We start from the raw sequence: 25,473 nt of genomic DNA, 5'->3' as shown, positions 1-25,473 counted from the left end.
GCCAAGCCCCGGCCTAAGCGCGGGGGGAGATGACGCGCACCGCGAGAATGAGAATCCGAATAACGACGGCGTGGGTTAAGCGCTGACCCGGTGCCAAACCCTGTCCTGAGCGCTGGGGCGGATGAGCGTGACGATCGTCAGGATAATCACAAAGTAACGACGGCATTTCTCGAGCGCTTCCTCTGTGCCGGGCCCCGTTCTCAGCGCGGGGGCGGATGCGCCCGATGAGAAGAACTGGAAAACGACGGAAATTTTGTCGAGCGCCGACTCGGCGCCGAGCCCCGTTCTCAGCGCCGGGGGAGATGCCAGGTCATCGGGGTGTCCCCCGTGGGGCTCCCGGTCTTCATCCCCATTTCACAGATGAGGTCACCGAGGCCCAGGGATAGAAAGTGACTTGCCCGAGGTATCGGTTAGGCGCTTCCTACCGCCGGGGGGGGGGGACGCGGGGCCGCGGGCCCGTCGGCTCGCACCCCGGTCCCCCGTGGGGCTCCCGCTCTCCGTCCCCATTTGACGGATGAGGGAACCGAGGCCCGGAGAGGTGAGGTGACTGGCCCGAGGTCAGGCGGCGGAGCCGGGATCCGAACCCAAGACCCTCCGGCTCCCAGGCCCGGGGTCCGGCCACCGAGCCACTCCGCGCCGCGCGACGGAAGGAACGGGTCGTCTCTCTCGCTCGCCGTACGGCGATCTCTCTCCCCGGCGCCGCGCGCGGAGGGAGCGCTCAACAGAGACGACGGACCCAAGGAACGCAGGCATCGTGGGGAGGGGGACGAGACTTTATTCCCCTCCCCCGCTCTTCCGTGTCTTCGGCCCCCGGCCCCCTCCTCACAGCGCTTTCTGGAAGAGAAAGAGATGGGGGATGGGGGGGGGGGGGTCGAACGATTCCCCGCTGCATCATCGACGTCATCATGACTAATGATAGTATCCATTTCATTACTATAGTATTCGCCGAGCGCTGAGCGAGGGGCCGAGCACCGTTCTAAGCGCTGGGGGAGGACCCGAGGTCATCAGGCGGCCCCACGGGGGGGCCCGCGGTCTCGTCTCTACCCGTTGCCGACTCGTTCGCCCCAAGCGCTCAGTACAGTGCTCTGCGCATAGTCAGCGCTCGATAAATACCGTGGAATGGAAGAAGTTAACGATGACGACATCCGTTAAGCTCTCGCGAGGTGCCCAACACCGTTCTAAGCCCCGGGGGAGACACGAGGTCATCGGGTTGTCCCGCGTGGGACTCGCGGTCTTGATAATCAGAACGATTAATGATCACTAAATAATAATAACGCGGGTGTCTGCTGCACGGGGGGGAGATCCAAGGTCACGGGGTGGTCCCCCGTGGGGCTCCCGGTCTCCGTCCCCACGGGACGGATGAGGTCGCCGAGATGGGCGCTCAGTAGATGCCACCGACTGACTGATGGCTCCCTTCCTTCTCCATCGTCCCCGTCCCCCTTCTCTCCCTACGGGTCGTTCCCTTTATTGGTAGCGGTGCCCCTCTCCCCCTCTACACCGCGAGCCCGCCGGGGGCGGGGGGGGGGGGCTGTCCGTCGCTCCGCCGGCCCCTCCCGGGCGCCCAGCCCGGTGCCGGGCGCCTAGCGGGCGCTCCCCAGATCCCCCATCTGACGTTCCCGCGTTCCCCTGGGTCGACCGGCGGGCCGGGCCCGGCGCCCGGAGGGCCGGACCCTCGCCGGCGCTCGGTCCGGTGTTCCCTACGCGGGGGGGCGCTCGGGGAATGCCGCCCCACGAATGCGCCACCGCGGAAGGGAGCGTCCGGGGGAGGGGAGGGGTCGTTACCTGTCGGTCCTCGGGGAGACCCGGATCCATCGAGCCGGCTGCAGGGGAGAGACACGGAGACATCGCTGGGGCGGGGAGACGGTGGTGGAGATCTCTCTCACCACCCTCTACTCCTTATCATGGCCCCCTCCATCCCCCCCAACACACCGGATTACCAATCGGTAGTACTTCATGAGCCCCTACTGGGTGCGGAGCACTGTCCTAAGCGCTCAGGAGAGGACAAGAGGCTCGTCGCGGGCGGGGAATTGTATCGGACTCTCCCCGGCGCTGACTGCGGCGCTCCGCGCACAGTCAGCGCTTGATGAATCCCATCGAACCCATGTCTTTCGTGGTCCCGGACTCTCCCGAGCGCTTAGCACCGGCGCTCGGCACGCAGGAAGCGCTCGAGAAATACGACCGGACCGACGAAAGAAGGTTTATTGTTGTATTGGACTCCCCCGAGCGCTCAGGACGGCGCTCCGCACGCGGCACGGCGCTCGAGCGATACGACCGAATGGATGAAAGAACGCTTATTGCTGTATTGGGCTCCCCCGAGCGCTCAGGACGGCGCTCCGCACGCGGCACGGCGCTCGAGAAATACGACCGAACGGAAGAAAGAAAGAACGTTTATAGTTCTAGTAGATGCTCCCAAGCGCTCAGTACAGTGTCCTGCACACAGCACAGTACGTTTACTGTCGTAGTAGACTCTCCCAAGCGCTCAGTACAGTGCTCTGCACACAGTAAGTGCCCGATAAACACGAGTGCACCCAACGACAGAACGTTTATGGTGGCGGCAGACTCTCCCCGGCGCTTAGGACGGCGTCCCGCACGCAGCGCGGCGCTCGGCAGAGACGACGGATCGAATGACCGACCGTCTAACGGTCGGCCGTAAATGTCGCCACCCCCTAACGTGGTCTCGGGCGAGCGCTTACTGGACGCCGGGCACCGCCCCGAGCGCCGGGGCCGACCCCCGTCCCGCGCCCGCGGCGAGCCGGCTGCGCGCCCGGCGCTTGGGCGAGGACGCTTAGGACCGTGGGGGATGATTCCCGATGAGAGCGATGCCAATTAACAGTAATAATAATAGTAATAATGACGCTGATAAAGGAGCGCGGGGTACCGACCGGCCCAGCCGAGGGCCTTGAGGAGTCCCAGGAGCAGGAAGGCGGTGAGAAAGAGGCCCACGCCGTCGTCCAGGGAAGGTCCCGTTAAGCCTGGGGGGGAGAGGAGACCACTGTAAGAGACACCCCCGCCCGGGACCCCCCACCCAACCCCCGAGACCCCCCCGAGAACCTCCCCATGCCCCCCTGCGTCCCCCGCCATCATCCATCCGTCCATCCGATCGTACCGACTGAGCGCCTCCGGCGCGCAGAACGCTGTACCGAGCGCCCGGGACAGGACGATAAAACAAGAAAGGGACCATATTTGCTCATTCATCCACCCATCCATCCGATGGTACCGACTGAGCGCCTCCGGCGCGCGGAGCTCTGTACCGAGCGCCGGGGAGAGGAGGATGGATATGGCGAGAAATGGACCGTATTTACTCATCCGTTCATTCACTCATTCGTTCATTCATCCGTCCGTACTGATTGAGCACCTCCGGCGTGCAAAGCGCCGTACTGAGCGGTTGGGAGAGGATGACGGAACAAGAAACAGACCACAGTCATTCGTTCATTCATCCGATCGTACTGCTGGGGCGCTTCCGGTGCGCGGGACGGCGTCCCGCGCACCTAGGTAGAGGATGCTAGAACAAGAAACGGACCGTATTTGTTCATTCATTCATTCATTCACCCATTCACTCATGCATCCAATCGTACTGATTGAGCGCCTCCGGCGCGCAGAGCTCTGTACCGAGCGCCGGGGTGGGGACGATCAAACAAGAAACGGACCGGGTTCATTCATTCGTACTGACGGGGCGCTTCCGGTGCACAGAACACCGTACTGAGCACCTGGGAGAGGATGATAAGACGAGGAACGGACCACATTTGTTCACTCATTCACTCACTCATCCGTCCAATCGTACTGATTGAACGCCTCCGGCGCGCAGAGCTCTGTTCCGAGCGCCGGGGAGGGGACGATCAAACAAGAAACGGACCGGGTTCATTCATTCGCACTGACGGGGCGCTTCCGGTGCACAGAACACCGTACTGAGCACCTGGGAGAGGATGATAAGACGAGAAACGGACGGTATTCGTTCGTTCATTCACTCATCCGTCCGTGCGGTCGTCCCGCTGGAGCACCGCCGGGGGGGACGGAGCTCTGTACCGAGCGCCCGGGAAGCAGACCGCGGCGCCCGGACCGGACCCCCCCCGCCCCCCCCCCGCCCCGTCCCCCCGTCCCCCATCCGCTCATCCCAGCGCCCCCGGGGCCCGGGCGCTCGGCGGAGGACGGCGGCGCGGGACACGGGACGCGTGGGCCCGCCGGCGGGGCGACCGACCTGCCACTCGGACGACGACCTCGGCGGCCAGGCCTCCCGGGGGCAGGGCGGGGTGGCGGGCCCGGCAGAGGACGCGGGCCCCGTGGTGGGCGGGCCGGGCCGGGGGCGGCCTCAGGTAGCCCGCCAGGCTGACGGTGCCGTCGTGGTGGTGCCGGAGGCCGGAGAGCCAGGCCCGCCCGCCGTCCGCACGCCCGTCCCCCAGGGCCCGGGGCCCCCCGGGGCCCCCGCGGATCTCCCAGGCCACGTGGACGTCGTCGGCCGGGTGGAAGCGGGCCAGGAGGCAGCGCAGCTCGGCCGGACGCGGGTCCAGGGGGTCCAGGACCAGGGGCGAGGGGCTCAGCGACACCTTGGGGGGCTCTGGGGGGGGGGGGGGCGAGGAAGACCGGGGAGGAGAGACGGGGCGTCAGGGCAGCGCGGCGCCCGCTCCCCCGCCGGGATCCGCCGACCGCCTCCTCCCCGTGCCGTCCCGGGGGGCCGTCGGCGGGGGACCCGCCTCCTCCGAGCGGCCTTCCCGCGCCCCTCTTCCGTCGCCCGTCCCCTCCCCGCGGCGCTCGCGTCCGCGTCCGTCGTCTTCTCTGTCTCCGGCCGCGCCCGCCTCCCCCTCGACGCTCGGGGCTCGCTGTGGCCGGGGAGCCTCCCCGTCCACCGCTCTACCGGATCCTCCCGAGCGCCCGGCCCGGCGCCGGCGCTCGGTCCGGCGGCCCGGCCCCTACTCACCGAGGACGAGGAGGCGGAGGGTGACCTGGGCCTGCAGGTAGGGCAGGTGGACGGCGGCCAGGTAGGCGCCCTCCTGGGAGGGGCCGACGGCGGGCAGGAGCAGGGTCCCGTTGCCCCTCCAGGTGCCCGCGGCCCGGCCGGGCCCGTCCCAGCCGGCGAAGGCCAGGGCCCCCTCGGCGGCCGGCCGCCCCCCGCCCGCCGGCCCCAGGCCCGGGGTGACGGCCAGGAGCAGGCGGCCCGCGCCCCGGTGCTGCCGGCGCCACTCGAGGCCCAGGGCCGGGGGCGCGGCCGGGCGGCCGGGGGGCGAGCAGGAGAAGGCCAGGTCCAGGAGGGCGGCCCGGCCCGGCCGCACCCGGGGCTCCGGGCGGCGGGTCGCCACCGTCAGCGCCGCTGGGCCGCCGGCCGGGAGGGAAGGGGGCGGAGGTCAGGCCGCCGTCGGGGGCTCTGAGCGCCGGGGGAGATCCCGGGGCCGGGAGGCCTCGGTTCCCTCCTCTGTCAAATGGGGATGAGGACCGGGAGCCCCCCGGGGGACCCCCCACCCCCCACCCCCCGCCCGATGACCCCGGAGGCCCTCCGGGGCCCAGGACGGCGCTCGGCACACAACGGGCGCTTCGCAAATGCCGTCGTCAGCCCCGTCGTTGGCTCGCTCCCCCCCCCCCCCCCGGGCGCTCGGTGCTCGGCACGTAGTGAGCGCCTAACAGACACCATCCCGACGGTCGTCGTTGGCTCGTATCCGGCCCCCCGGCCTTCCCCGGCGCGGAGAACGGGGCTCGGCCCGTGGCGAGCGCTTGGCGGACGCCACGCGGGATTCTCATTGACTATCGTCTTGATTATTCCGCCTCCCAGGCCCGGGGTCTTCCCATTAGGCCAAGCCCCGCGGGTCTCCCGGCGCCCGCCGCCCCCCCGGGGGTCCGGAGGGGTCCCCGCTCACCGGTGGCCCCGACGAGGCGGGCGTCCGGGTCCCAGGGGTCCGAGGCGGCCCGCAGGAGGGCGGCGAGGCGCAGGTCCGGCCCGGCGACGCTGAGCGCCAGCCAGGTCCCGTCCAGGGCCCGCGGGCAGCGGGGCTCCGGGGTCAGGCCCTCCGCCCACGTGGCCGCCGCCGGGTTGGGCGTGTAGGGGCTCAGCTCGCAGGCCGGGGGCGTCCGTGACCCCGGCGACCCCGGCGGCTCCAGCGACCGCTCCAACGTCCCCTCCGGGTCTGCGGGCCGGGCGCGGAGACGGGCGGTCACCCCGGGGACTCCGGGGGGGCGGGGGACGGGACAGGGAGGGTGGCTCTGTACTGCCGAGGGGCGCTCTCCCCGGCGCTCAGTACAGTGCCCCAGGGACCCCACGCACCCAGGGAGCGCTCAGTACATGCGGTTGAAGGAACGGAGACGATGGAGAGAAGGGGGGGACGGAGAGAGGAGAGAAGGGGGGAGAGACGAGGGGGAAAGGGGGAGAAGGAGAGAGGAGAAGAGGGGAGAGAGATGAGGGAGAGAAGAAGAGGGGAGAGAGAAGAAGAGGGGAGAAGAGGACAGAGGGAGAGAAGGAGAGGGGATAAAGGAGAGAAGGGGGAGGAAGAAGGGGGAAAGGGAGAAAAAGGGGGAGCGGGAGAGAGAGGAAGAGGGGAGAGAGAAGAAGAGGGGAGAGAGAGGGGAAAGGGAGAGAAGGAGAGGGGATAAAGGAGAGAAGGGGGAGGAAGAAGGGGGAAAGGGAGAAAAAGGGGGAGCGGGAGAGAGAGGAAGAGGGGAGAGAGAAGAAGAGGGAGAGAGAGGGGAAAGGGAGAGGAGGAGAGAGAGGGAGAGGGGAGAGAGATGAGGGAGAGACGATGAGAGAAGGGGGAGAAAAGAAGAGGGAAGAGAGAAGAAGGAAAAGGGAGAGAAGGGGGAGAGAGGACAAAGAAGAAGAAGAGGGGAGAAAGGGACAGAGGGAGAGAGAAGGGGGGAGAGAGAAGGAGAGGGGAGAAAAGGACAGGGAAGAAGAGGGGAGAAAGGGACAGAGGAAGAGAAGGAGAGGGGGGAAAAGGAGAGAAGGGAGAGGAAGAAGAGGGGAAAGGGAGAAAAAGGGGGAGCGGGAAAGAGAGAGAGAAAAGGGAGGGGAAAAGGGGAGGGAGGAAGAGAGACGGGGGGGGGGGAGAAGAGGGAGAGGGGAGAGAAAAGGGAGAGAAAGAGCGGAGAGAGAAGAAGAGGGAAAGGGGAGCGAAGAGGGAGGGAGAGAAAAGGAGAGAGAAGGAGAGGGAAGAGAAAAGAGGGAGAGAAGGACGCAGACAGAAGGGGAAGGAAGGCCGAGAAGGGGAGGCACAAGGCGGGGGCACAGAAGAGAGAGAAAAAGAGGGGAAGGAGAGGGGAGAGAAGCGGGTGGGAGGAGAGGGAGAAAAGGGGGCAGGAGGGAGAGGAGGGGGGGAGGAGGGGGAAGAAGAAGACAAAGGGGGAAGGTGAAGGAGAGAAGTGGGGAAAGAGGGAGAGAGAAGGGAAGGGGGGGGGGAGCGGAGGGGAGAAGGAAGAGAAGAGAAAGAGGGAGAGGAAAGATGCAGAGAGAGAAAGGGGAAAGAGGGAGAGAGGAGGAGGGAGACCGAAGGGGAAGGAAGACAGAGATGGAGGGAGAGAAAGGGGGGACACAAAAGCCGGGGGGAAGGAGAGAGAAAAGAGAAGGGAAGAGAGGAGGAGAAGGGGGGGAAGATGAAGGAGAGAAGAGAAGGGAAGAAGGTGGGAGGAAACGGGAGAAGAAGGGAAAGCGGGGGAGAGGAAAGATGGAGACGGAAGAAGGAGAGGAAAGAGACAGAGAGGGAAGGGAAGGGAAGGGAAGGGAAGGGGGGAGAGCAACAGGGGCCAGAGGAGGGGGTAAAAGAGCAGGAGGTTTCTTTGGGGGGGGGGGGCGGGGGCCACCTGGAAACCGTTAGGTGCCGGGGCGGGGCGCGGAGAAACCGCCAGCCGGGCACGCGGCGGGGGGAGGGAGGGGAGGGCCTGGAAACACCCGTCGTGGTGGGCGTCGGTGTTTCGCCCCCCCCCCCCCCAGGACTCACCGCGGACGTAGAGGAGCAGGGGCGCCTGGGGGTCGGAGGTCGGGGGTCCCTGCCCCTCCCGCAGCAGCAGGAGCCGGGCCGGACGCTTGGACACCGCCCGGGCCATCGCCCCGCCGCCGCCCGGGCCTTCCTCACGCACCAGCCAGCAGGGCAGGGGCTCGGCCCGGCCTGGGGTCGGGGGGCGGGGGTCAAAGTCTGGGGAGGGGGAGCCCTCCTGGGGGGCAGGGGGGCAAGTGTGGGGAGGGGGGCGAAGGGAAGAGGGGAGGGGGCCCATCCCGGGGGCGGGGAGCGAGGGGTCAGGGGTCAGGTCTGGGGAGGGGGAGTCAGGGGTCAGGTCTGGAGGGGAGGAGGGCCATCCCGGGGGCGGGGGGCGGGGGGTCAGGGGTCAAGTCTGGGGAGGAGGGGTCTCTCCTGGGGGGCCGGGGGGTCTAGCCCGGAGAGGGGGAGGAGGGGAGGGGGGTCCATCCTGGGGGCAGAGGGCACGGGGTCAAGTCTGGAGTGGGGGGGGTCCCTCCTGGAGGGGTCAGGGGGTCAAGTCCGGAGGGGGGGGGGGGAGGGGGAAGGGGAGAGGGTCCCCTCCTGGGGGGGGGAAGGGCGGGGGGGTCACGTCTGGGGAGGGTCCCAGGGGTCCCGGGCCGGGGAGGGGGAGGAAGGCGAGGAGGGAGGACGCGGAGCCGGGCCGCCCGCTCCTTCCCCCGGCCCTGGTTGGGGGGTCCCTGGGGAGCGGGGGTGGGGGGTCTCTCCTTACCCAGGTGGGCGACGGCGGCGGCGGTGAGGAGGAGCAGGGCCGGGGGGGCCATGGTGGGCGACGACGACGACGAGGACGAGGAGGACGAGGAGGACGGAGGCCCGGCCCAGGCGCAGGCCCGGCCCCGCTTTCCTCTTTCACTTTCATTTCCCCGCCGAGCGGCGGGAATCCCCACCGCCACCGGCACCACGAGGGCGAGGGGGACGGGGACGGCACCCGGGACCCTCCCTCCCCCACACCCCCCCCCCCCCCCGATGATAATTATAATTAGTCTGATGAGGGTGGCGGTGCTCATGGCGGGCCAGGCCCCGGACCGAGCGCCGGGGTGGAGGGGAGCCGGCGGGGCCGGCCCCGCTGCCCCGGCCCCGTTTGATAGAGGAGGGAACTGAGGCACGGAGATGATAAATGATAGAGATATCAATAGATAGATTAGATAGATGATGGATAGATGACAGATTAGATGGAGAGACGATAGGTGGATAGATATAGGTGATAGATAGATGATAGATAGTGATAGATGATAGATGGATAGATAGATATAGATACATAGATATAGATGGATATAGATGTGATAGATAGATGATTGATAGATGATAAGTGGATAGATAGCTATAGATGATAGATAGTGATGGATAATAGATGGATAGATAGGTATAGATACATAGGTATAGATGGATAGATAGATATAGATATGATAGATAGATGATTGATAGATTTTAGATTAGATAGATAGATGGATGATAGGTGGATAGATATGGGTGATAGATGATAGTGATAGATAATAGATGGATAGATAGATATATAGATGGATAGATATAGATAGATATGATAGATAGATGATAGATATAGATGATAAATGATAGTGATAGATAATAGATAGATGGATAGATATAGATATAGATGGATAGATATAGATAGATATGATAGATGATAGATATAGATGATAAATGATAGTGATAGATAATAGATGGATAGATATAGATATACATACATAGATAGATATAGACAGATGGATATAGAGAGAGATATGATAGAGAAGCAGCGTGGCGCAGTGGAAAGAGCCCGGGCTTTGGAGTCGGGGCTCATGAGTTCGAATCCCAGCTCTGCCACTTGTCGGCCGTGTGACCGTGGGCGAGTCGCTTCACTTCTCCGGGCCTCGGTTCCCTCAGCTGTAAAATGGGGATGAAGACGGAGAACCCCACGTGGGACGACCTGATTCCCCTGTGTCTACCCCAGCGCTTAGAACAGTGCTCGGCACATAGGAAGCGCTTAACAAATACCAACATTATTAACATTATTAGAGAGAGAGAGAGAGATGGATGTATAGAGAGATAGAGATAGATAGATAAATGATAGATAGATAGATAGATAGATAGATATAGATAGATAGACAGACAGACAGATGTGTGTGTGTGCATTGGTGTTTAAGCACTTATTATGTAGCCGGCACCGTACCAAGCAGTGCGGCGGAGACGAGGTTATCGGGTCGGACCCGGTCCCCGTCCCCCGTGGGGCTCACGGGCTCCGGCCCCATCTGACAGAGGAGGAAACTGAGGCGGAGACGATGAAGTTACGCGTACACGCGTATGCGTATATATCGGTCGTCGTTGAGCGCTCAGCACGTAGCGGGCACTGTGCCGAGCGGCGGGGTGGAGAGAAGCTCCTCGGGTCGGCCACGGTCCCCGTCCCCCGTGGGGCTCGCGGGCTTCATCCCCATCTGACGGAGGAGGAAACCGAGGCACAGAAAACGGGGCCGAGTGCGCGCGCGCGCGCGCGCGGGTTAAGCGCTCATCACGCAGCAGGCACTGTACTGAGCGCCGGGGGGGGGGGGGGAGCCACGCCCGTCGGGCCGGTCCCCGTCCCGCGTGGGGCTCCCGGGCTGCGCGCCCATCGCACGGAGGGGGAAACCGAGGCACAGAGGAAGAAAAACAGAGGCGCAGACCTAGGACGGTGTCCGTTAGGCGCTCGCTACTTGCCGGACCCCGGGCCGAGCCCGGTCTCCGGCGGTCAATGAGACACGGGGGGCCCGCGGAACCCAGTGAAGAGACCAATAAATATTTTAATCGCCGGTTTAAAAAAAAAATAATAATAATAATAATAATAAAATAAAAATTTCAAATAAAAATTCCAAACCAAACCTCGCACCTCCCCCTTCCCCCGCCCCCCGGCCCCCCCCCCCGGGGCAGGGGACACGCGCGCACACACAGGTGCGCGTGTCTGCGTTTCTCTGTGCTGCCTGGGTGTCTGTGTGTGTCAGGGGGTGCGTGTGCACGTCGGGGGTCCGTGTCTGGCGCGCGCGCCCGTGTGACGGCGTGCGCCCGTGTGCGCGCGCACGCCCGAGGGTCTGCGTCTCTGTTGCGCGTGCGTCGGGGCGTCCGCGTGAGGGGAGGGGGTCCGGGTGTGTTCGTGTCTCTCTGTGCCGCCCGGGCGTAGACGCGCGTATCTGGGTGCGCGTGTCGGGGTTGGCGTCTGTGGGTCGGGGCCTCTGCCGCGTGTGCACGTGTGGGTCGGGGTGCACCCCTGCGTGTGTGCGCGGGGGTCGGGGGTCTGGGTCTCCGCCGTGTGCGCGCGCGTGTCGGCGCGTACCCGTGAGCGTGTCCCGGCGTGTCTCCGGGCCGGGCCGGGGGTCCGGGTGTCGGGGAGAGCGCGTGAGGGCGCCTGCGTGCTCGGCGTGTGTGTGTGTGTCAGGACGGGCCCGGGGTGCGTGTGTGCGCGCCGGGAGGGCGTCTGTGTCGGGACGGGTCCGTGCGCGGGTGTGTCTCCGGGGGTGCGTGCGCGGCGGGCGCTGGGACGGTGTCCGTGTCAGGATGTGTGTGTGTGTGTGTCTCGGGGGTGTGTATGTGCATGTACGTGTGTCAGGGAGAGGGGGGTGTGTGTGTGTGTGTCCTGGGAGGGTGTCTGTGTCAAGAGGTGTGTGTGTGTGTCAGGGCGAGCGTGTCAGGGGGCGTGTCTGCGTGTCCACGTGTCACGGCGAGCGTGTCTGCGTGTCGGGGGGGGGGCGTCCCCGTGTGTCCGCGTGTCAGAGAGCGCGCGTGTGCGTGTCGGGGACGTGTCTGTGCGTCCACGTGTCCCGGCGAGCGTGGGCGCGTGTCGGGGGGGGGGGGGGGTGGTGTCTCCGCGTGTCAGGGAGAGCGTGCGCGCAGGCGCGCGTCCGTGCCTCGGTGCCCCCGGACGGCCCCCGCCGCCGCGCGTCCGTGCCCGCGCCGGCCGGGAGGGAGGGAGGGCCGGGGCGGGCGGGGGAGGTCCGGCGGCCCTCAGCTCCCGCCGCCCCCGTTGAAGCCCGGCTCGGGGCGGCGGGCGGCGGCGACCGGGGGCGGCGGCGGCGGGGGCGGCGGCGGCCAGAGGGGCCGGGCGGGGTCGCGGGGGTCGCGGGGGGCCCCGGGCCGGTGGCGGCGCTCGCAGTGGGCGCGGTGGCGCATGAAGCTGTCGCGCCACATGAACTTCTTGGCGCAGACGGGGCACTGGTAGGGCTTGAGGCCCGTGTGCGTCTTCATGTGCTCGGTGAGGTGGTGCTTCATCTTGAACTTCTTGGCGCAGACGGGGCAGTCGAAGGGCCGCAGGTCGAGGTGCATGTTGACGTGGCGGTCCCGCATGCTCTTGTGCGAGAAGGCCTTGCCGCAGTGGCAGAGGAACACCCGCCCGCCCTCGCCCGCCGGGCCGGGGGGGCCCGGGGACGCCCCCGCCGCCGGACCCCCGGGCCCGGGGCGGGCCGGGGGGGCCGGGCCGGGCCGGGGCCGGGCGGCGGGCGGCCGGGCGGCCGGGCCGTCCGGCGGCTCGCGGAGGGGGACCCGGTCCGCCCCGCCGGGCCCCGCCGGGGGGTCCGGGCCGGCCGGCCCGCCGGGGTCGGGGGGCCGGTGCGGGCGGGGGTCCCCGGCGTCCCCGCGGGCCGGCGCGGCGTCCCCGTCGTCCTCCCCCTCCTCGTCCTCCTCCTCGTCCTCCTCCTCGTCCTCCTCCTCGTCCTCCTCCTCGTCCTCCTCCCCGGCGTCGTCCGGCGGGGCGGGGGGCCCGTCCTCCCGCCGCCTCGGGGGTCCGGAGGAGCCGGGGGCCCCGCGGCCGCCCGCCCGCGGCCCCTCGGGCCCGGGGGGTCGCCGCCGGGGTCGCGGGGGCCGCGGGGGCCGCCGCCGCCGCCGGGCGACCGGCCGTCGCCGGCCCGGCCCGGGGCCGCGGGCCCCGCCGCCGGCCCCGCCCGGCCCCCCGCAGCAGCTCGGTGCACTTGTCGACGATGTGCCACATCTGCAGGACGGAGCCCACCGTCAGGAAGTTGACGATGTCGGCGGCGGCCATGCTCAGCCGGCCCGTGTAGGCCGAGGCCAGGACGGTCTCGAAGGCCCCGGGGTCCATGACGCTGGGCAGCGAGATGGACGTCATGCCCTTCAGCAGCACCTGGTCGTGGAAGTAGGGCGACGAGGCGGCCAGGACGGCCCGGTGGGCCCGGAACTCGCGGCCCTGGACGCGGATGGACACGTCGCACAGCTGCCCCTGCAGCCGCTGCTGGTTGAGGGACTCCAGGAGGGCGCTGGTCACCTCGGGGAAGGACACGTGGACCACGGCCGTCACCGACGCCGGGGCCGCCTCCATGGCCGCCCGCCCCCCGCCCGCCCCGGGGCCGCCGGACGGACGGGGGGCCGGGGAGGGCGGCGGGAGGGGGCGGCCGGGCCGGCCCGGGGCCCGGGGCGGGGGGTCCTCTGGGGAGAGCGAGAGAAGGAGGTTACCGGCCGCCCCCGGCCTCGACGGCCGCCCGCCCCCCCCCCCCCCGCCCCGGCTCCCCCCCGGCCCGGCGCCCGGCGCTCGGGAGGCGCTCGGCGCGACGCCCGGCGGTGCCCGGCCCGCGGGGAGCGCTCGGTAGTGCCCGGCACGGCGTTTGGCACGCGGTAGGCGCTCGGCGCCGGTTCCCGGTGCACGGTGAGCGCTCGGCGGCGCTCGGCACGCATCGAGCGCTCGGTAGTGCCCGGCACGGCGTTCGGCACGCGGTAGGCGCTCGGCGCCGGTAAGTGCTCGGGACTAGTTCTCGGCACACGGTGAGCGCTCGGCACGGTGCCGGGCGCTCAGTAGAGGCTCGGCACGAGTGAGCGCTCAGCACCGGTTCTCGGCACACGGTGAGCGCTCGGCACGGCGCCCGGCGCTCACTAAGGGCTCGGCACGAGTGAGAGCTCGGCACCGGTTCACGGCGCACGGTGAGCGCTCGGCACGGCGCTCGGCGCGCGTTGAGCGCTCGGCGGCGCTCGGCACGCATCGAGCGCTCGGCACGGCGCCGGGCACCCGGTAGGCGCTCGGCACGGTGCTCGGCACCAGTAAGCGCTCAGCACTGGTTCTCGGCACACGGTGAGCGCTCAGCACGGCGCTCGGCGCTCAGCAAGGGCTCGGCACGAGTGAGCGCTCGGCACTCGTTCTCGGCACACGGTAAGGGCTCGGCACGGTGCCGGGCGCTCGCTAAGGCCTCGGCACGGTGCCCGGCACTAGTTCACGGCACACGGTGAGCGCCCGGCACGGCGCTCGGCACACGGTGAGCGCTCGGCACGACGCTCGGCGCGCATCGAGCGCTCGGTAGCTCGGCACGGCCTCCGGCACGCGGTAAGCGCAGGCGAGGAGATCGTCGCGGGCAGGGCACGTGGCCGTCCTCTGCGCTTGATGCGGCGCCTCGGCGCTCGGCACGGGGTATTCCCGTTGCCCGTTCCGAGCGCTCGGTCCGGCGCTCCGCGCGTAGTAAGCGCCCGATCAATACTCCTGAGTGAAGAGTAAAGGCTTAACGAATGAGGCAGTTATCCTCGCACTGTACTTTCCCAAGCGCTCGGCACGGCGCCGTCGTGATTTCGTGGCGGGCGGGGACCGTGACCGCTTGTCGTCGCCCGGGGCTCTCCCTGGCGCTCGGCACAGCGCTCTGCACGCCCCAGGGATGCGCGAATGAATGAATGCGATCGACTGAATGAATGACGAGCAGGGGTGGGGCGTGTTAGGGGCGCCAACTCCGTGCCGAGCGCCGGACTGAGCTCCTCTGTCCCCTGAGCCCCGCCGCCCTCTTGCCTCAGTTTCCCCCCAGTGCTCCTCCCGGCCCTCCCCCTTCTGCATCAGGCCCCGCCCCCGACTTCCGGTCGGACGCCACTCAAGACTTTAGCCCCGCCCCCATCCCGCGAGTACTTAGTCCCGCCCCCCAACTTCCGGCAACCGACCGCTCGAGGACTTAAGCCCCGCCCCCAGCTTCTGGCGATCCATCACTCAAGGACTTAGCCCCGCCCCCCAACCTCCAGCAACCAATCATTCAAGGATTTAGCCCCGCCCCCAACTTCCGGCGAGCCACCACAAGGATATAGCCCCGCCCCCAAACACTCAATGACTTAGCCCCGCCCCCCAGCTTTCCAGCAACCGATCGCTCAAGGACTTAGCCCCGCCCCCAAACACTCAATGACTTCCGGCGATCCATCACTCAAGGATTTAGCCCCGCCCCCAATCACTCAAGGACATAGCCCCGCCCCCCATCTTCCAGCAACCAATCACTCCAGGACTTAGCCCCGCCCCCCATCTTCCGGCAACCAATCACTCCAGGACTTAGCCCCGCCCCCCATCTTCCAGCAACCAATCACTCCAGGACTTAGCCCCGCCCCCAACTTCCAGGAACCAATCACTCAAGGATTTAGCCCCGCCCCCAACGTCCGGCAACCAATCACTCAGGGATTTAGCCCCGCCCCCAACTTCAGACGACCAATCACTCAATGACTTAGCCCCGCCCCCGAACTCCGGCGGCCCATCACCCGATGCCTTGGCCCCGCCCCCCTCAGCATCAGACCCCGCCCCTCCACTTCCGGTCACCCTTCACCCCGCCCCTTCAGAGACAGCCCACGCCCCCACGGCATCAGGCCCCGCCCCCAATCCCGTAGGCCCGTCCCTCAGTGGTGTAGCCCCGCCCTTCGACTTCCGGCTGTCCATCACATAAGGAATTAACCCCGCCCCCTCAGCGTCAGGCCCCGCCCCCTAGATTTCGGGGATCCATCACTCAAGGAATTAGCCCCGCCCCTTCAGCATCAGGCCCCGCCCCCGACTTCCGGCGACCCATCACTCAAGGACTCAGCCCCGCCCCTCAACTTCGAGCGTCCCACCACCCGAGCCCTCAGCCCCGCCCCCTCAGCCCCAGGCCCCCGCCCCCAACTTCCGGCGGTCCATCGCCTGGCCCTTAACCCCGCCCCTTGGAGCCAAGCCCCGCCCCTAACTTCCGTTGAACCCTCCCCTCACCCTGACCCTTCGCCCCGCCCCCAACCCTGTTGGACCCGCCCCCCTCCGAACCAAGACCCGCCCCCTGACTTCCGGCGGCCCGTCGCCTAAGGTCTTAGCCCCGCCCCCCGACTTCCGGCGCCCCCTCACCCAGGGCCGTAGCCCCGCCCCCTCCGCACCAGGCCCCGCCCCCAGCGCCCGGCAGCCTGACTCTTGTCTCGGCCCCGCCCCCCACTTCCGGCGGCCCCGCCCCCCACGTCCCCTCAGCCTGTGGCCCCCTCGGCCCCGCCCCCCCACTTCCGGCCGCCCCGAGGCCGTCGGCCCCGCCCCCTCGAGGTCCGGCCCCTCCCCCCGGGGCTCGGCCCCGCCCCCTCCTCCGGCCTCAGTTTCCCTCCGGCCTCCCCTCCGGGCTCCCCCGTGGCCCCGCCCCCTCGCCCCGCCCCCACCACGCGCCGCTCGCGCCCGGCCCGCGCGCGCCCCCGGCCGGCGGCCCGCGCGCCCCCGGCCCCGCCCCGCGGCCGCGCGCCCCGCCGGCCCCTCCCCCTTACCGGGCCGCGCGCCCCCGGGCCCCCCCGCCCCTCAGTCGGCGGCCGGAGCCGCAGGCCGGGCCCCTCCCGCCGCCATCTTGCGCGTCTCCCTCCTCCCTCCGGCCCCGCCCCGCCCCCCGCCCACCTTAAAGGAGCCGGGCCCGCTCCCGCGGCGGCCCCGGGCCCGGGCCCCGCCGGCGACCGCCTTGCCCCTTTAAGAGCCCGCCAACGCCCCCTGGCGGCGCCTTCTCTCTCCGCCCCCGCCGCGCCGACCTTGGCGCCCGGCCGGGGGCCCGTTCCCCTTTAAGGCGGAGGCCACGCCCCCTTCGCACGCCCCGTCGCCAGCGCCCCCTGCCGGCGACGTGATGAACGACGGCCCCGCTCCCTCTGACGTCAGGGTCGCGGAAGCCACGCCCCCTTCCGGCGCCGGCCAATCGCGAGGCTTCCCCGCGCCGCCCGGCCCGCCCCGAGGCCTCCCATTGGCCGGCCGGGCCCGCGCCTCCGCGCCCATTGGCCGCGGCCTCTGGCGGAGCCGGGGGGGGGGGGGCGGGGAGGGGGAGGCAGGGAGGAGGCGGAGCGCGGCTCCTGTAAGAAAAGAAGTTTTATTCTCTTTTTATTTCCTTTTTGTAAAAAGCTGTAAATTATTTTTTTTTTTTTAAAAGAAATCAGAGGGCAGGGGAGCCCCCTCCCCCCCCACACACACCCCGTCCGGCCGGGGGTCGGGGGGGTCAGGGGCCGCTAATCCGAGTCGGAGAGGACGATGATCTCTTCCGGATCGCACTGGGTCGCCACGCTCATCTGGGGGGGGAGGAAGAAAATAAAAATGACAATAACCACGTTGGGATCTGTTAAGCGCTTACTCTGTGCACAGCGCTGTTCTAAGCGCTGGGGGAGATACAGGGTCATCAGGTTGTCCCCCGGGGAGGCTCACAGTCTTCATCCCCATTTTCCAGATGAGGGAACTGAGGCCCAGAGAAGAAGTGACTTGCCCGCGGTCACACAGCTGACAAGGGGCGGAGCCGGGATTCGAACCCGTGACCTCTGACTCCCAAGCCCGGGCTCCTTCCAGTGAGCCACGCCGCTCCGGTCCCCGTGGGGCTCACGGCCTTCATCCCAGAGCGAAGCGACGACAGGGGCCTGGCGGGAGGCGGGATTCGAACCCACGACTTCGGACTTCCCGCTGCAGCGCGGCTCAGTGGAAAGGGCCCGGGCTTGGGAGTCCGAGGTCATGGGTTCGAATCCCGGCTCCGCCGCTCGGCGGCGGGGTGACTGTGGGCAAGTCACTTCACTTCTCTGGGCCTCAGTTCCCTCGCCTGTGAAGGGGTGGATTAAGACCGTGAGCCTCACGTGGGACCACCCGATGACCCTGTATCTCCCCCAGCGCTTAGAACAGTGCTCTGCACAGAGGAAGCGCTTAACAAATACCAACATTAACATTAAGGAAGTGGAGGGGGCGTGGGGCAGACACGTGGTGGTGGGGGGGGGCGGGGGCGCCCTAAGTCGGACCACCAGGGGGCGACAGAGAGGAGCAGCGGCACAACCTAGGCCGGACCACCAGGGGGCGTCAGAGAGGGGGCAGCCGCACAGTCCAGGGCGGACCACCAGGGGGCGTCAGAGAGGGGGGGCAGCCGCGCAGCCCAGACCCGACCACCAGGGGGCGTTAGGGGCCCATGCGGGGGGGGCGGGGAACCTAGAGCTGACCACCAGGGGGCGCCCCTTGGGGTTGGGGGGGGGTGGGGCAGACAGACTGACCAGTGAGCTGTACTCAGGCGCTCAGCACAGTGCTCTGCACAAAGGAAGCGCTCAATAAATACGACTGAAGGAAAATAAACGCGATTGGGGGAGGGGTGGTCTAGGCCACACTGCGGGGCGTCAGTCAGGGACCGGCCCACGGACCCGGGGGGCGGCGGGCACACCGCGGGAGGGAGGGGGGAGATTCAAGGCGACCCGAGAGAGCAAGCGGGGCCGACGGGCGGCGGGACCCCCTCCCGGCGCCCCGCGCCCCGCGCCCCGCCCCTCACCTTGCAGGCGTCGGCGACGCGGGCCAGGGGCCGGGAGGGCCGGGGCGGCCGTGGGGGCGGGGGGCTGGAGCGGGAGCTGGTGACCAGCCCGTGTCCGGGAGAGTCCACCCGGGTGGACGAGTCGGCGGCGGCGGCGTCCCGGGGTCCGGCCCGGGGCCCCCCGGCCCGGCGGTCTTCGGCCTCGTCCGCGCCGCGGCCGGTGCTGGGGAGGATTTGCGGCGGGGGGTCGCACGGAGGCGGGCCCCCGCCCCCCCCGCCCGGCCCCCGGCCCCCCCGGCCCCCCGGCCGCGGTTACCTGCGGGAGACGAGCTCCGGGCGTCCGGCCCGGCGGGCCCTCTTGGGGGCGGGGGGCTCGGGGGGCTCGGGGGGCCGGGGCGGGGAGGCGCCGCCGTTGACGGAGGTGGAGCTGACGGCGCCCCCGTTCTCCAGGGGCCGCTTCCGGGGGGCGGGGGCGGCGGGGGCGTCTCCCGGGGAGGGGCCGCGGGGCGAGGGGTCCTCGGGGGAGGGCACCGAGTCCAGGGGCAGCGCCTCGATCTCCAGCTCGAAGAGCTGGGAGGCCGGGCTGTCGCCGCCGCCCGCCGGGGGCTCCCCCTCCGCGGGGCCCGGGGGGCCCGGGGGGCCGGGGGGGCCGGGGGTCTCCTCCCCGCCGTCCTCCTCCTCCTCCTCCCGGTCCTCCCGGTCGGCGTCCCCGTCCCCGCCGTCGTCCCGGTCCGCCGAGGCGCCGCTGCCGGGGTCCCCCGGCCGGTGCAAGGGGGGGTCCGGGCGCCGCTCCTCCTCGTCTGGTGGAGGGGTCGGGGGTCAGGGGTCGGGTCCGGGGGGAAGGGGGGGGAGGCTCCCTGAGGGGTCAAGGGGGGGGGGGGTCTCCCTGAGGAGGGGAGCGATGGGGGGGGGGGGGTCCTCCGTCCTGAGGGGAAAGGTCAAGGGGCATCTCCCTGGGGGTGGGAGGGGGGGTCCTCCTTCCTGAGGGGAAAGGTCGGGGGGGGGCGTCTGAAAAGGTCAAGGGGCATCTCCCCCCGGGGACGGGGGTGGTGGGGTTTCCTTCCTGAGGGGCAAGGTCAGGGGGCATCTCCCTGGGGACGGGGGGGGGGGGTCCTTCCTGAGGGGCAAGGTCGGGGGGGCCTTTTGGACAGGTCAAAGGGCATCTCCCCCGCGCCCCCCGAGGAGAGGGGTGGGGGGGGAAGGTGTCAGGAGGCCCCCACCCCTCCGCAGCCTCCTCACCCAGCTCTCCCGCCTCCTCTTCGTCTTCCTGGCTCTGCTCCACGCCCTCCTCTTCCTCCTCCTCCTCCTCCTCCTCTTCGTCTTCCTCCTCCTCCGTCTCAGACTCCTCCTCCTCCTCGTCGTCGTCCTCCTCCTCCTCCTCGTCCTCCTCCTCTTCCTCCTCCTCCTCCTCCTCGTCGTCCTCCTCTTCCGCCTCGCGGGCCCCCGAGGGGTCCGCGGGGTCGGCCGGGGCCGGGGGGCGGGAGGGGGCCGGGCCGGCCGAGGGGGCTTCCCCACTGGGACCCTGAGGGGCGAGAGCGGGCGGAGGGACGGACGGGCGACTGAGTCGCGTCGGGGGGGGGGGGGGGGGGGGGGCGCGGGCGCGAGGGGCCCGAGGACGGAAGAAGGGCGCGGCGTGCGGCGGGTCGCCCTTTCCCGCGCCGTCCTTCCCCGACCGGGCGCGCGCGGGTCTCACCTCTCCGCCGGTGTCGCGGAGGGGCGGGCGGTCCGGGTCGGGGTCCGGGTCGGGGTGGGTGGCGGTGGCGGGGCCGGGGTCGGGGCCGGGGTCGGGCCGGGGGTCGGGGCCGGGGGCGCGTGCCCGGCGGCGCTGGCGTTCGCCCTCCTCGCTCTCGTCCTGCAGCAGCGCGTACTTGGCGATGACCTCGTCGAGGCGGGTCAGGGCCACCGCCCGGTTCTCCCGCAGCCGCCGCGTCAGGGCCGGGTCCGTCAGCGCCGGGTCCGACCCTGCCGGGGGACGACACGGACGCGGGGGGTCGGAGGCGGGCTCCGCGGGCCGGGGGGGGGGCGGGCGGCCGGGGAGCCTCGCGCGCGGGTCCCACCCCGGGACGGCGTCCGCCACGCGGCCGGCGCTTAGCCCACGCCGCGATTACCGTTCGAGGGCGTACGTGTCGACGGCAAGGTGGGGACGAGGGCGCGGGGGCCGTGTGTCCGGGCGGGAGGGCGTGCGAGGTGGGGACGGGAGTGAGGGGGCGCGAGGTGGGCACGAAGGCCGGCGAGGTGGGGACGAGGGGGCGTGAGGGTGACCGAGGTGGGGACGAGGGAGGGCGAGGTGGGCGCGAGGGCGAGTGAGGGTGTGCGAGGTGGGTAAGAGGGCGAGTGAGGGTGTGCGAGGTGGGCAGGAAGGCGAGTGGGGGGGGTACGAGGGCCCGCGAGGTGGGTAGGAGGGCGAGAGGGTGTGCGAAGTGGGCACGAGGGCCCGCGAGGGGAGTATGAGGGCGAGAGGGTGTGGAAGTGGGCAGGAAGGCGAGTGAGGGGGGCACGAGGGCCCGCGAGGTGGGTAGGAGGGCGAGAGGGTGTGCAAAGTGGGCACGAGGGCCCACGAGGTGGGTAGGAGGGCGAGAGGGTGTGCGAAATGGGCACGAGGGCCCGCGAGGTGGGTAGGAGGGCGAGAGGGCGTGCGAAGCGGGCACGAGGGCGAGCGAGGGGGGTACGAGGGCGAGCGAGGCGGGTACGAGGGCGCGCGAGGCGGGTACCCGGGGGCGAGAGCGTGCGCGTAACGAGCGCGAGGGGGCCAGCGTGGGCGTCAGGCGGCCTAGCGGCCGGAGCCCCAAGGTCGCGGGTCCCAATCCCCGCCGGGCGACCCCGGGCGGCTCCCTCGGCCGCTCCGGGCCTCGGTCCCCCCCGGCCGGCGGACGGGGCCGGAGACCGCGCGCCCCGCGGGGGACCGCCTCGGCCGCCTCGGGTCCGGCCCGGCCCTCGCGCGGGCACCCACCGGGGCGGTAGGCGTCGGTGAGGTGACAGCCGAAGTTGTAGACGAGGTCGAGGTGGCGGCGCTCCTGCAGGCGGGTGCCCACGTCGCGGAAGGCGTCCTGGGCGAGGAGGCGCAGCTGCCGGCGGGCCAGGCCCAGGCGGTGGCGGGCGGCGGCGGCCTGCACGGCCCGCAGCACGTCGCCGTAGTCGGGGAAGGCGTCCGGGCCGGGCCGGTTGATGAGCCGCTCGACGCGGCGGTTGACCTCCGGGTAGCGGGTGCCGCGGTAGGGGATGCGGCGCTCGGTGACGCGGCCCGTCAGGGCGCTGCAGGCCTTCAGCTGGCAGAGCCGCACGAAGAGGCGCAGCAGCTTGCGCTTCAGCCGGCCCTCCTGCAGGTACGGGGAGTCCGGGCTGTCCAGCTCCGACAGGTCCAGCTCGCGTTCCTGCAGCCGGCGGATCTCGCCCACGTAGAGGGCCAGCAGCTGCTCCAGGCGGCGGATCTGGCGCCGAGAGCCGCGGGGCCGCGGGCCCGGCGGCGGGCCCCCGGGGGAGGCGGCCGGGGGCGGCGGGGGCGGCGGGGACGACGACGACGACGACGGGGCGGCCGGGGCCGCCGCCGCCGCCGGCCGCAGGGGCAGCTTGCGCCGCGCCGAGTGGGCCTTGAGGACGGTGCACAGCTCGTTGATGTAGACGTAGAGCTTCTTGGCCTGGCGGGTCCGCGCCCGCGCCAGGCAGCGGCTCAGCACGTTGCGGAACTCGGCCGAGGCCAGGAAGTCGGGCCCGGCCCGCTCGTAGCGGCCGGCCAGGAAGGGCACCACCTCCGGGTGCTCGCCCGTCTGGCCCCGGCAGAACTCCAGGAACTGGGCACGGCGACGCCGCGGGGAGGGCGGCGCAGACACGGAGAAGCGGGGAGACGGGCAGAGGGACACACGTGTGGACGGAGGCCCGGCGAGAGACGGAGACACAGAGAGACGTGGGGAGGGACAGGGACGCGGCGAGAGGCGGGGAGACGGAGAACCGGGGCCCGGGGGCGGGGGGGGCGGCGGGGGCGCGGAGACGCGCCGAGAGAGACGCAGACGGACGGGGAGAGGCGGGGGAGACGGGGAGAGGGAGACGCGGCGCGAGACGGACACGGAGAAAGACAGACAGACACGCGGAGGAAGACAGAGATGCAGCGAGGGTCAGAGAGACAGGCACAGAGAGACACGGAGACAGCGAGAGTCGGAGAGAGAGAGAGAGAGACGGAACCGGGGCGGGGAGCGCGGAGACGCACGGAGAGAGACACAGGCGGCGGGGGAGACGTGGAGAGGGACGGAGACACGGCGAGAGGGACAGAGACGCAGAGGGAGACGTGGAGAAAGACAGAGACGCCCCGAGAGTCACAGGGAGAGAGACACGGAACCGGGGCGGGGGCACGGAGACGTGAGGGGAGAGACGGGGAGGGGGACAGAGACGCAGGGAGAGAGACACGGAACCGGGGCGGGGGCACGGAGACGTGAGGGGAGAGACGGGGAGGGGGACAGAGACGCAGGGAGAGACGGACACGGAGCGAGAGGAGACGCAAAGACCGAGAGAGACAGGGAAGGAAGAGACAGAGATAAAGAGAGGGACGTGGAGAAAGACAGAGATGCGGCGAGTGCCGAAGAGACAGGCCACGGAGACGCACGGAGAGAGACAAAGACGGACGGGGAGAGACGGGGGGAGACGTGGAGAGGGAGACACGGCGAGGGACAGACACGGAGAAGGAGGAGACACAAAGACGGAGAGACGCAGAGAAAGAAGAGACAGAGAGAGACGTGGAGAAAGACAGAGATGCGGCGAGTGTCAAAGAGACAGAGAGAGACATGGAGAAAGACAGAGACACAGCGAGAGTCAGAGAGAGACAGAGAACCGGGGCGGGGAGCACGGAGACACGCGGAAAGAGACACAGATGGACGGGGAGAGACGGGGGAGACGGGGAGAGGGACAGAGACGCGGCGAGAGACGGACACGGAGAGAGACACAGAGAAAGAAGAGACAGAGATAAAGAGAGACACAGAGAGGAGACAGAGATAGAGAGAGACTCAGAGACATGGAGAAAGACAGAGATGCAGCGAGGGTCAAAGAGAGACACGGAGAAAGACGGAGACACAGAACCGGGGCAGGGAGCGTGGAGACGCACAGAGACACAGAGACAGAGACACAGGGAGAGACAGGGAGACACGGAGGCATGTAGAGACAGAGGAGACACAGAGAGACAGAGACAGGGAGAAAGGCAGAGACACGGCGAGAGTCAGAGAAAGGCGGAGAGACACAGAGAGGCACAGAGACAGGGAGAAAGACAGAGACACGCCGAGAGTCGGAGAGACACGGAGCGACACAAGGAGACGCAGATAGAGAACGAGTCAGAGAGACACGGAGAGGGACAGAGGTAAAAAGAGACACAGAGGGGGACAGAGATAAAAAGAGACAGAGAGAGACAGAGGTAAAAAGAGACGCAGACAGAGATAAAAAGAGACGCAGAGAGCGACAGAGAGTGGCAGAGAAAGTCAGAGACAGAGAGAGACACACACAGAGACAGAGAGAGACGGGGCAGGGTTAGGGGCAGAACCCCCACCCGGCCCCCTCGGGGGAGGGCGTCCGCCGCCGCTCGCGGGCGCTCGGTACAGCGCCGAGCCCCGAGCGCGGAGACGGGGTCCCCCCCGCCCCCCGCGCCTCCCGCGCCCGGTACCTCGGCGAACAGCTTCTCGTTCTCCAGCTTGTAGGTCCTGCGGGGGCCGCCGTCGCCGGCGCCCCCGTGGTGGGCGGCCCCGTTGGTGCGGGGGGCGAGGGCCGCGGGGGCCGCGGGGGCCGCGGGGGCCGCGGGGGCTTCGTCCTCGTCGTCGTCGTCCAGCACGATGATGCTGCCGCTGCTCAGGCCCGCCATGGCCGCGGGCGGGCGGGCGGGCGGGCGGCGCCGCGGGGCGCTGCGCGGGACGCTGCGCGGGGCGCCCCGCGGGGAGGGGAGGGGGGCGTCTCTTACCACTCGGGGGGGGGGTCCCGGCTCCGCCCCGTGAGCGTCCGGCGCTCGGCACGGCGCCCCGCGCCCGGCCGTCGAGAGGTCGCACCCGCCGGCGGCGTCTCCTCCGGGGCCTGGCGGGTGGTAAGCGCTTCGCATCACACGCCTCCTCTCCCCTCCCCCCAGCCGCCCCCCCAGGCCCCCACCCAACACCCCCCCAGACCCCTTCCTCCCGAGAATCCTCCCCACCCCACGCCCCCCCCAGCCCATCCCCCTGCCCACCCACGACCCCCCCAGCCCATCCCCCTGCCCTCCAGCCCATCCCACGACCCCCCCAGCCCATCCCCCTCCCCTCCAGCCCATCCCACGACCCCCCCAGCCCATCCCCCCTCCCCCCCAGCCCATCCCCCTCCCCCCCAGCCCATCCCCCTGCCCACCCACGACCCCCCAGCCCATCCCCCTCCTCCCCAGCCCATCCCCCTCCCCCCAGCCCATCCCACGACCCCCCCCAGCCCATCCCCCTGCCCACCCACGACCCCCCAAGCCCATCCCCCTCCCCCCCAGCCCATCCCCCTGCCCACCCACGACCCCCCAGCCCATCCCACGACCCCCCCAGCCCATCCCCCTCCCCCCCAGCCCATCCCCCTGCCCACCCACGACCCCCCCCCAGCCCATCCCCCTCCTCCCCAGCCCATGCCCCTCCCCCCCACAAGCCCCCCACCCCACCACCTTCCTCCCCCCAGACCCTTCCCCCCTGCCCCCCCCAGACCCTTCCCCCCTGCCCCCCCAGACCCTTCTCCAGCCCATCCCCCTCCCCCCCCCCACGACCCCACCCCCAACCCATCCCCTTTCCCCCCCAGACCCTTCCCCAGCCCATGCCCCTCCCCCCCACAAGCCCCCCCACCCCACCCCCTTCCTCCCCCCAGACCCTTCCCCCCTGCCCCCCCCCAGACCCTTCCCCAGCCCATCCCCCTCCCCCCAGCCCACCCCCCTCCCCTCCTCCCAAACCCCCTCCCCAGCCCATCCCCCTCCCCTCCTCCCCACCCCCTCCCCCCAAACCCCCCCACTCCAGCCCCTCCCCCACCAGACCCCCCTCTCCCTCCCCCCCGCCCAACCCCCACCACTCCAGATCCCCCCCGTCCCTTCCTCTCCCTTCCCCCCCCCCCACCTCGGCTCT

At 69.8% G+C, this 25,473-nt stretch overlaps 3 protein-coding genes across 3 annotated transcripts; all 3 read right to left on the bottom strand.

The window, feature by feature from the left end:
- Positions 1–752: 752 nt before the first annotated feature.
- LOC114807670 (TAP binding protein) lies at positions 753–8,831 on the bottom strand. The gene is made up of 8 exons (XM_029054108.1): positions 8,662–8,831; positions 7,914–8,081; positions 5,844–6,110; positions 4,913–5,302; positions 4,196–4,552; positions 2,883–2,972; positions 1,783–1,820; positions 753–834 (listed from the first exon to the last, which is right to left on the bottom strand). Exons 1-8 carry the CDS (start codon positions 8,711–8,713, stop codon positions 823–825), a joined length of 1,374 nt encoding a protein of 457 aa, XP_028909941.1. The 5' UTR covers positions 8,714–8,831; the 3' UTR covers positions 753–822.
- A 2,083-nt stretch (positions 8,832–10,914) lies between these two features.
- Positions 10,915–13,272, bottom strand: ZBTB22 (zinc finger and BTB domain containing 22). Its single transcript, XM_029053825.2, has 3 exons — positions 12,829–13,272; positions 12,013–12,332; positions 10,915–11,104 (listed from the first exon to the last, which is right to left on the bottom strand). The coding sequence occupies exons 1-3, from the start codon at positions 13,237–13,239 to the stop codon at positions 10,915–10,917; spliced, it is 921 nt and encodes a 306-aa protein (XP_028909658.1). The 5' UTR covers positions 13,240–13,272.
- A 3,700-nt stretch (positions 13,273–16,972) lies between these two features.
- Positions 16,973–24,224, bottom strand: DAXX (death domain associated protein). Its single transcript, XM_029053824.2, has 9 exons — positions 24,030–24,224; positions 21,342–22,179; positions 20,148–20,353; positions 19,631–19,913; positions 19,064–19,191; positions 18,809–19,003; positions 18,708–18,763; positions 18,413–18,614; positions 16,973–17,189 (listed from the first exon to the last, which is right to left on the bottom strand). Exons 1-9 carry the CDS (start codon positions 24,222–24,224, stop codon positions 17,130–17,132), a joined length of 2,163 nt encoding a protein of 720 aa, XP_028909657.1. The 3' UTR covers positions 16,973–17,129.
- Positions 24,225–25,473: the final 1,249 nt, after the last annotated feature.

Source organism: Ornithorhynchus anatinus, chromosome X3, assembly GCF_004115215.2.
Source record: "Ornithorhynchus anatinus isolate Pmale09 chromosome X3, mOrnAna1.pri.v4, whole genome shotgun sequence".
In the NCBI taxonomy this organism is placed as follows: Eukaryota; Metazoa; Chordata; class Mammalia; order Monotremata; family Ornithorhynchidae; genus Ornithorhynchus; species Ornithorhynchus anatinus.
This window is presented reverse-complemented; position numbering and strand designations above follow the sequence as displayed.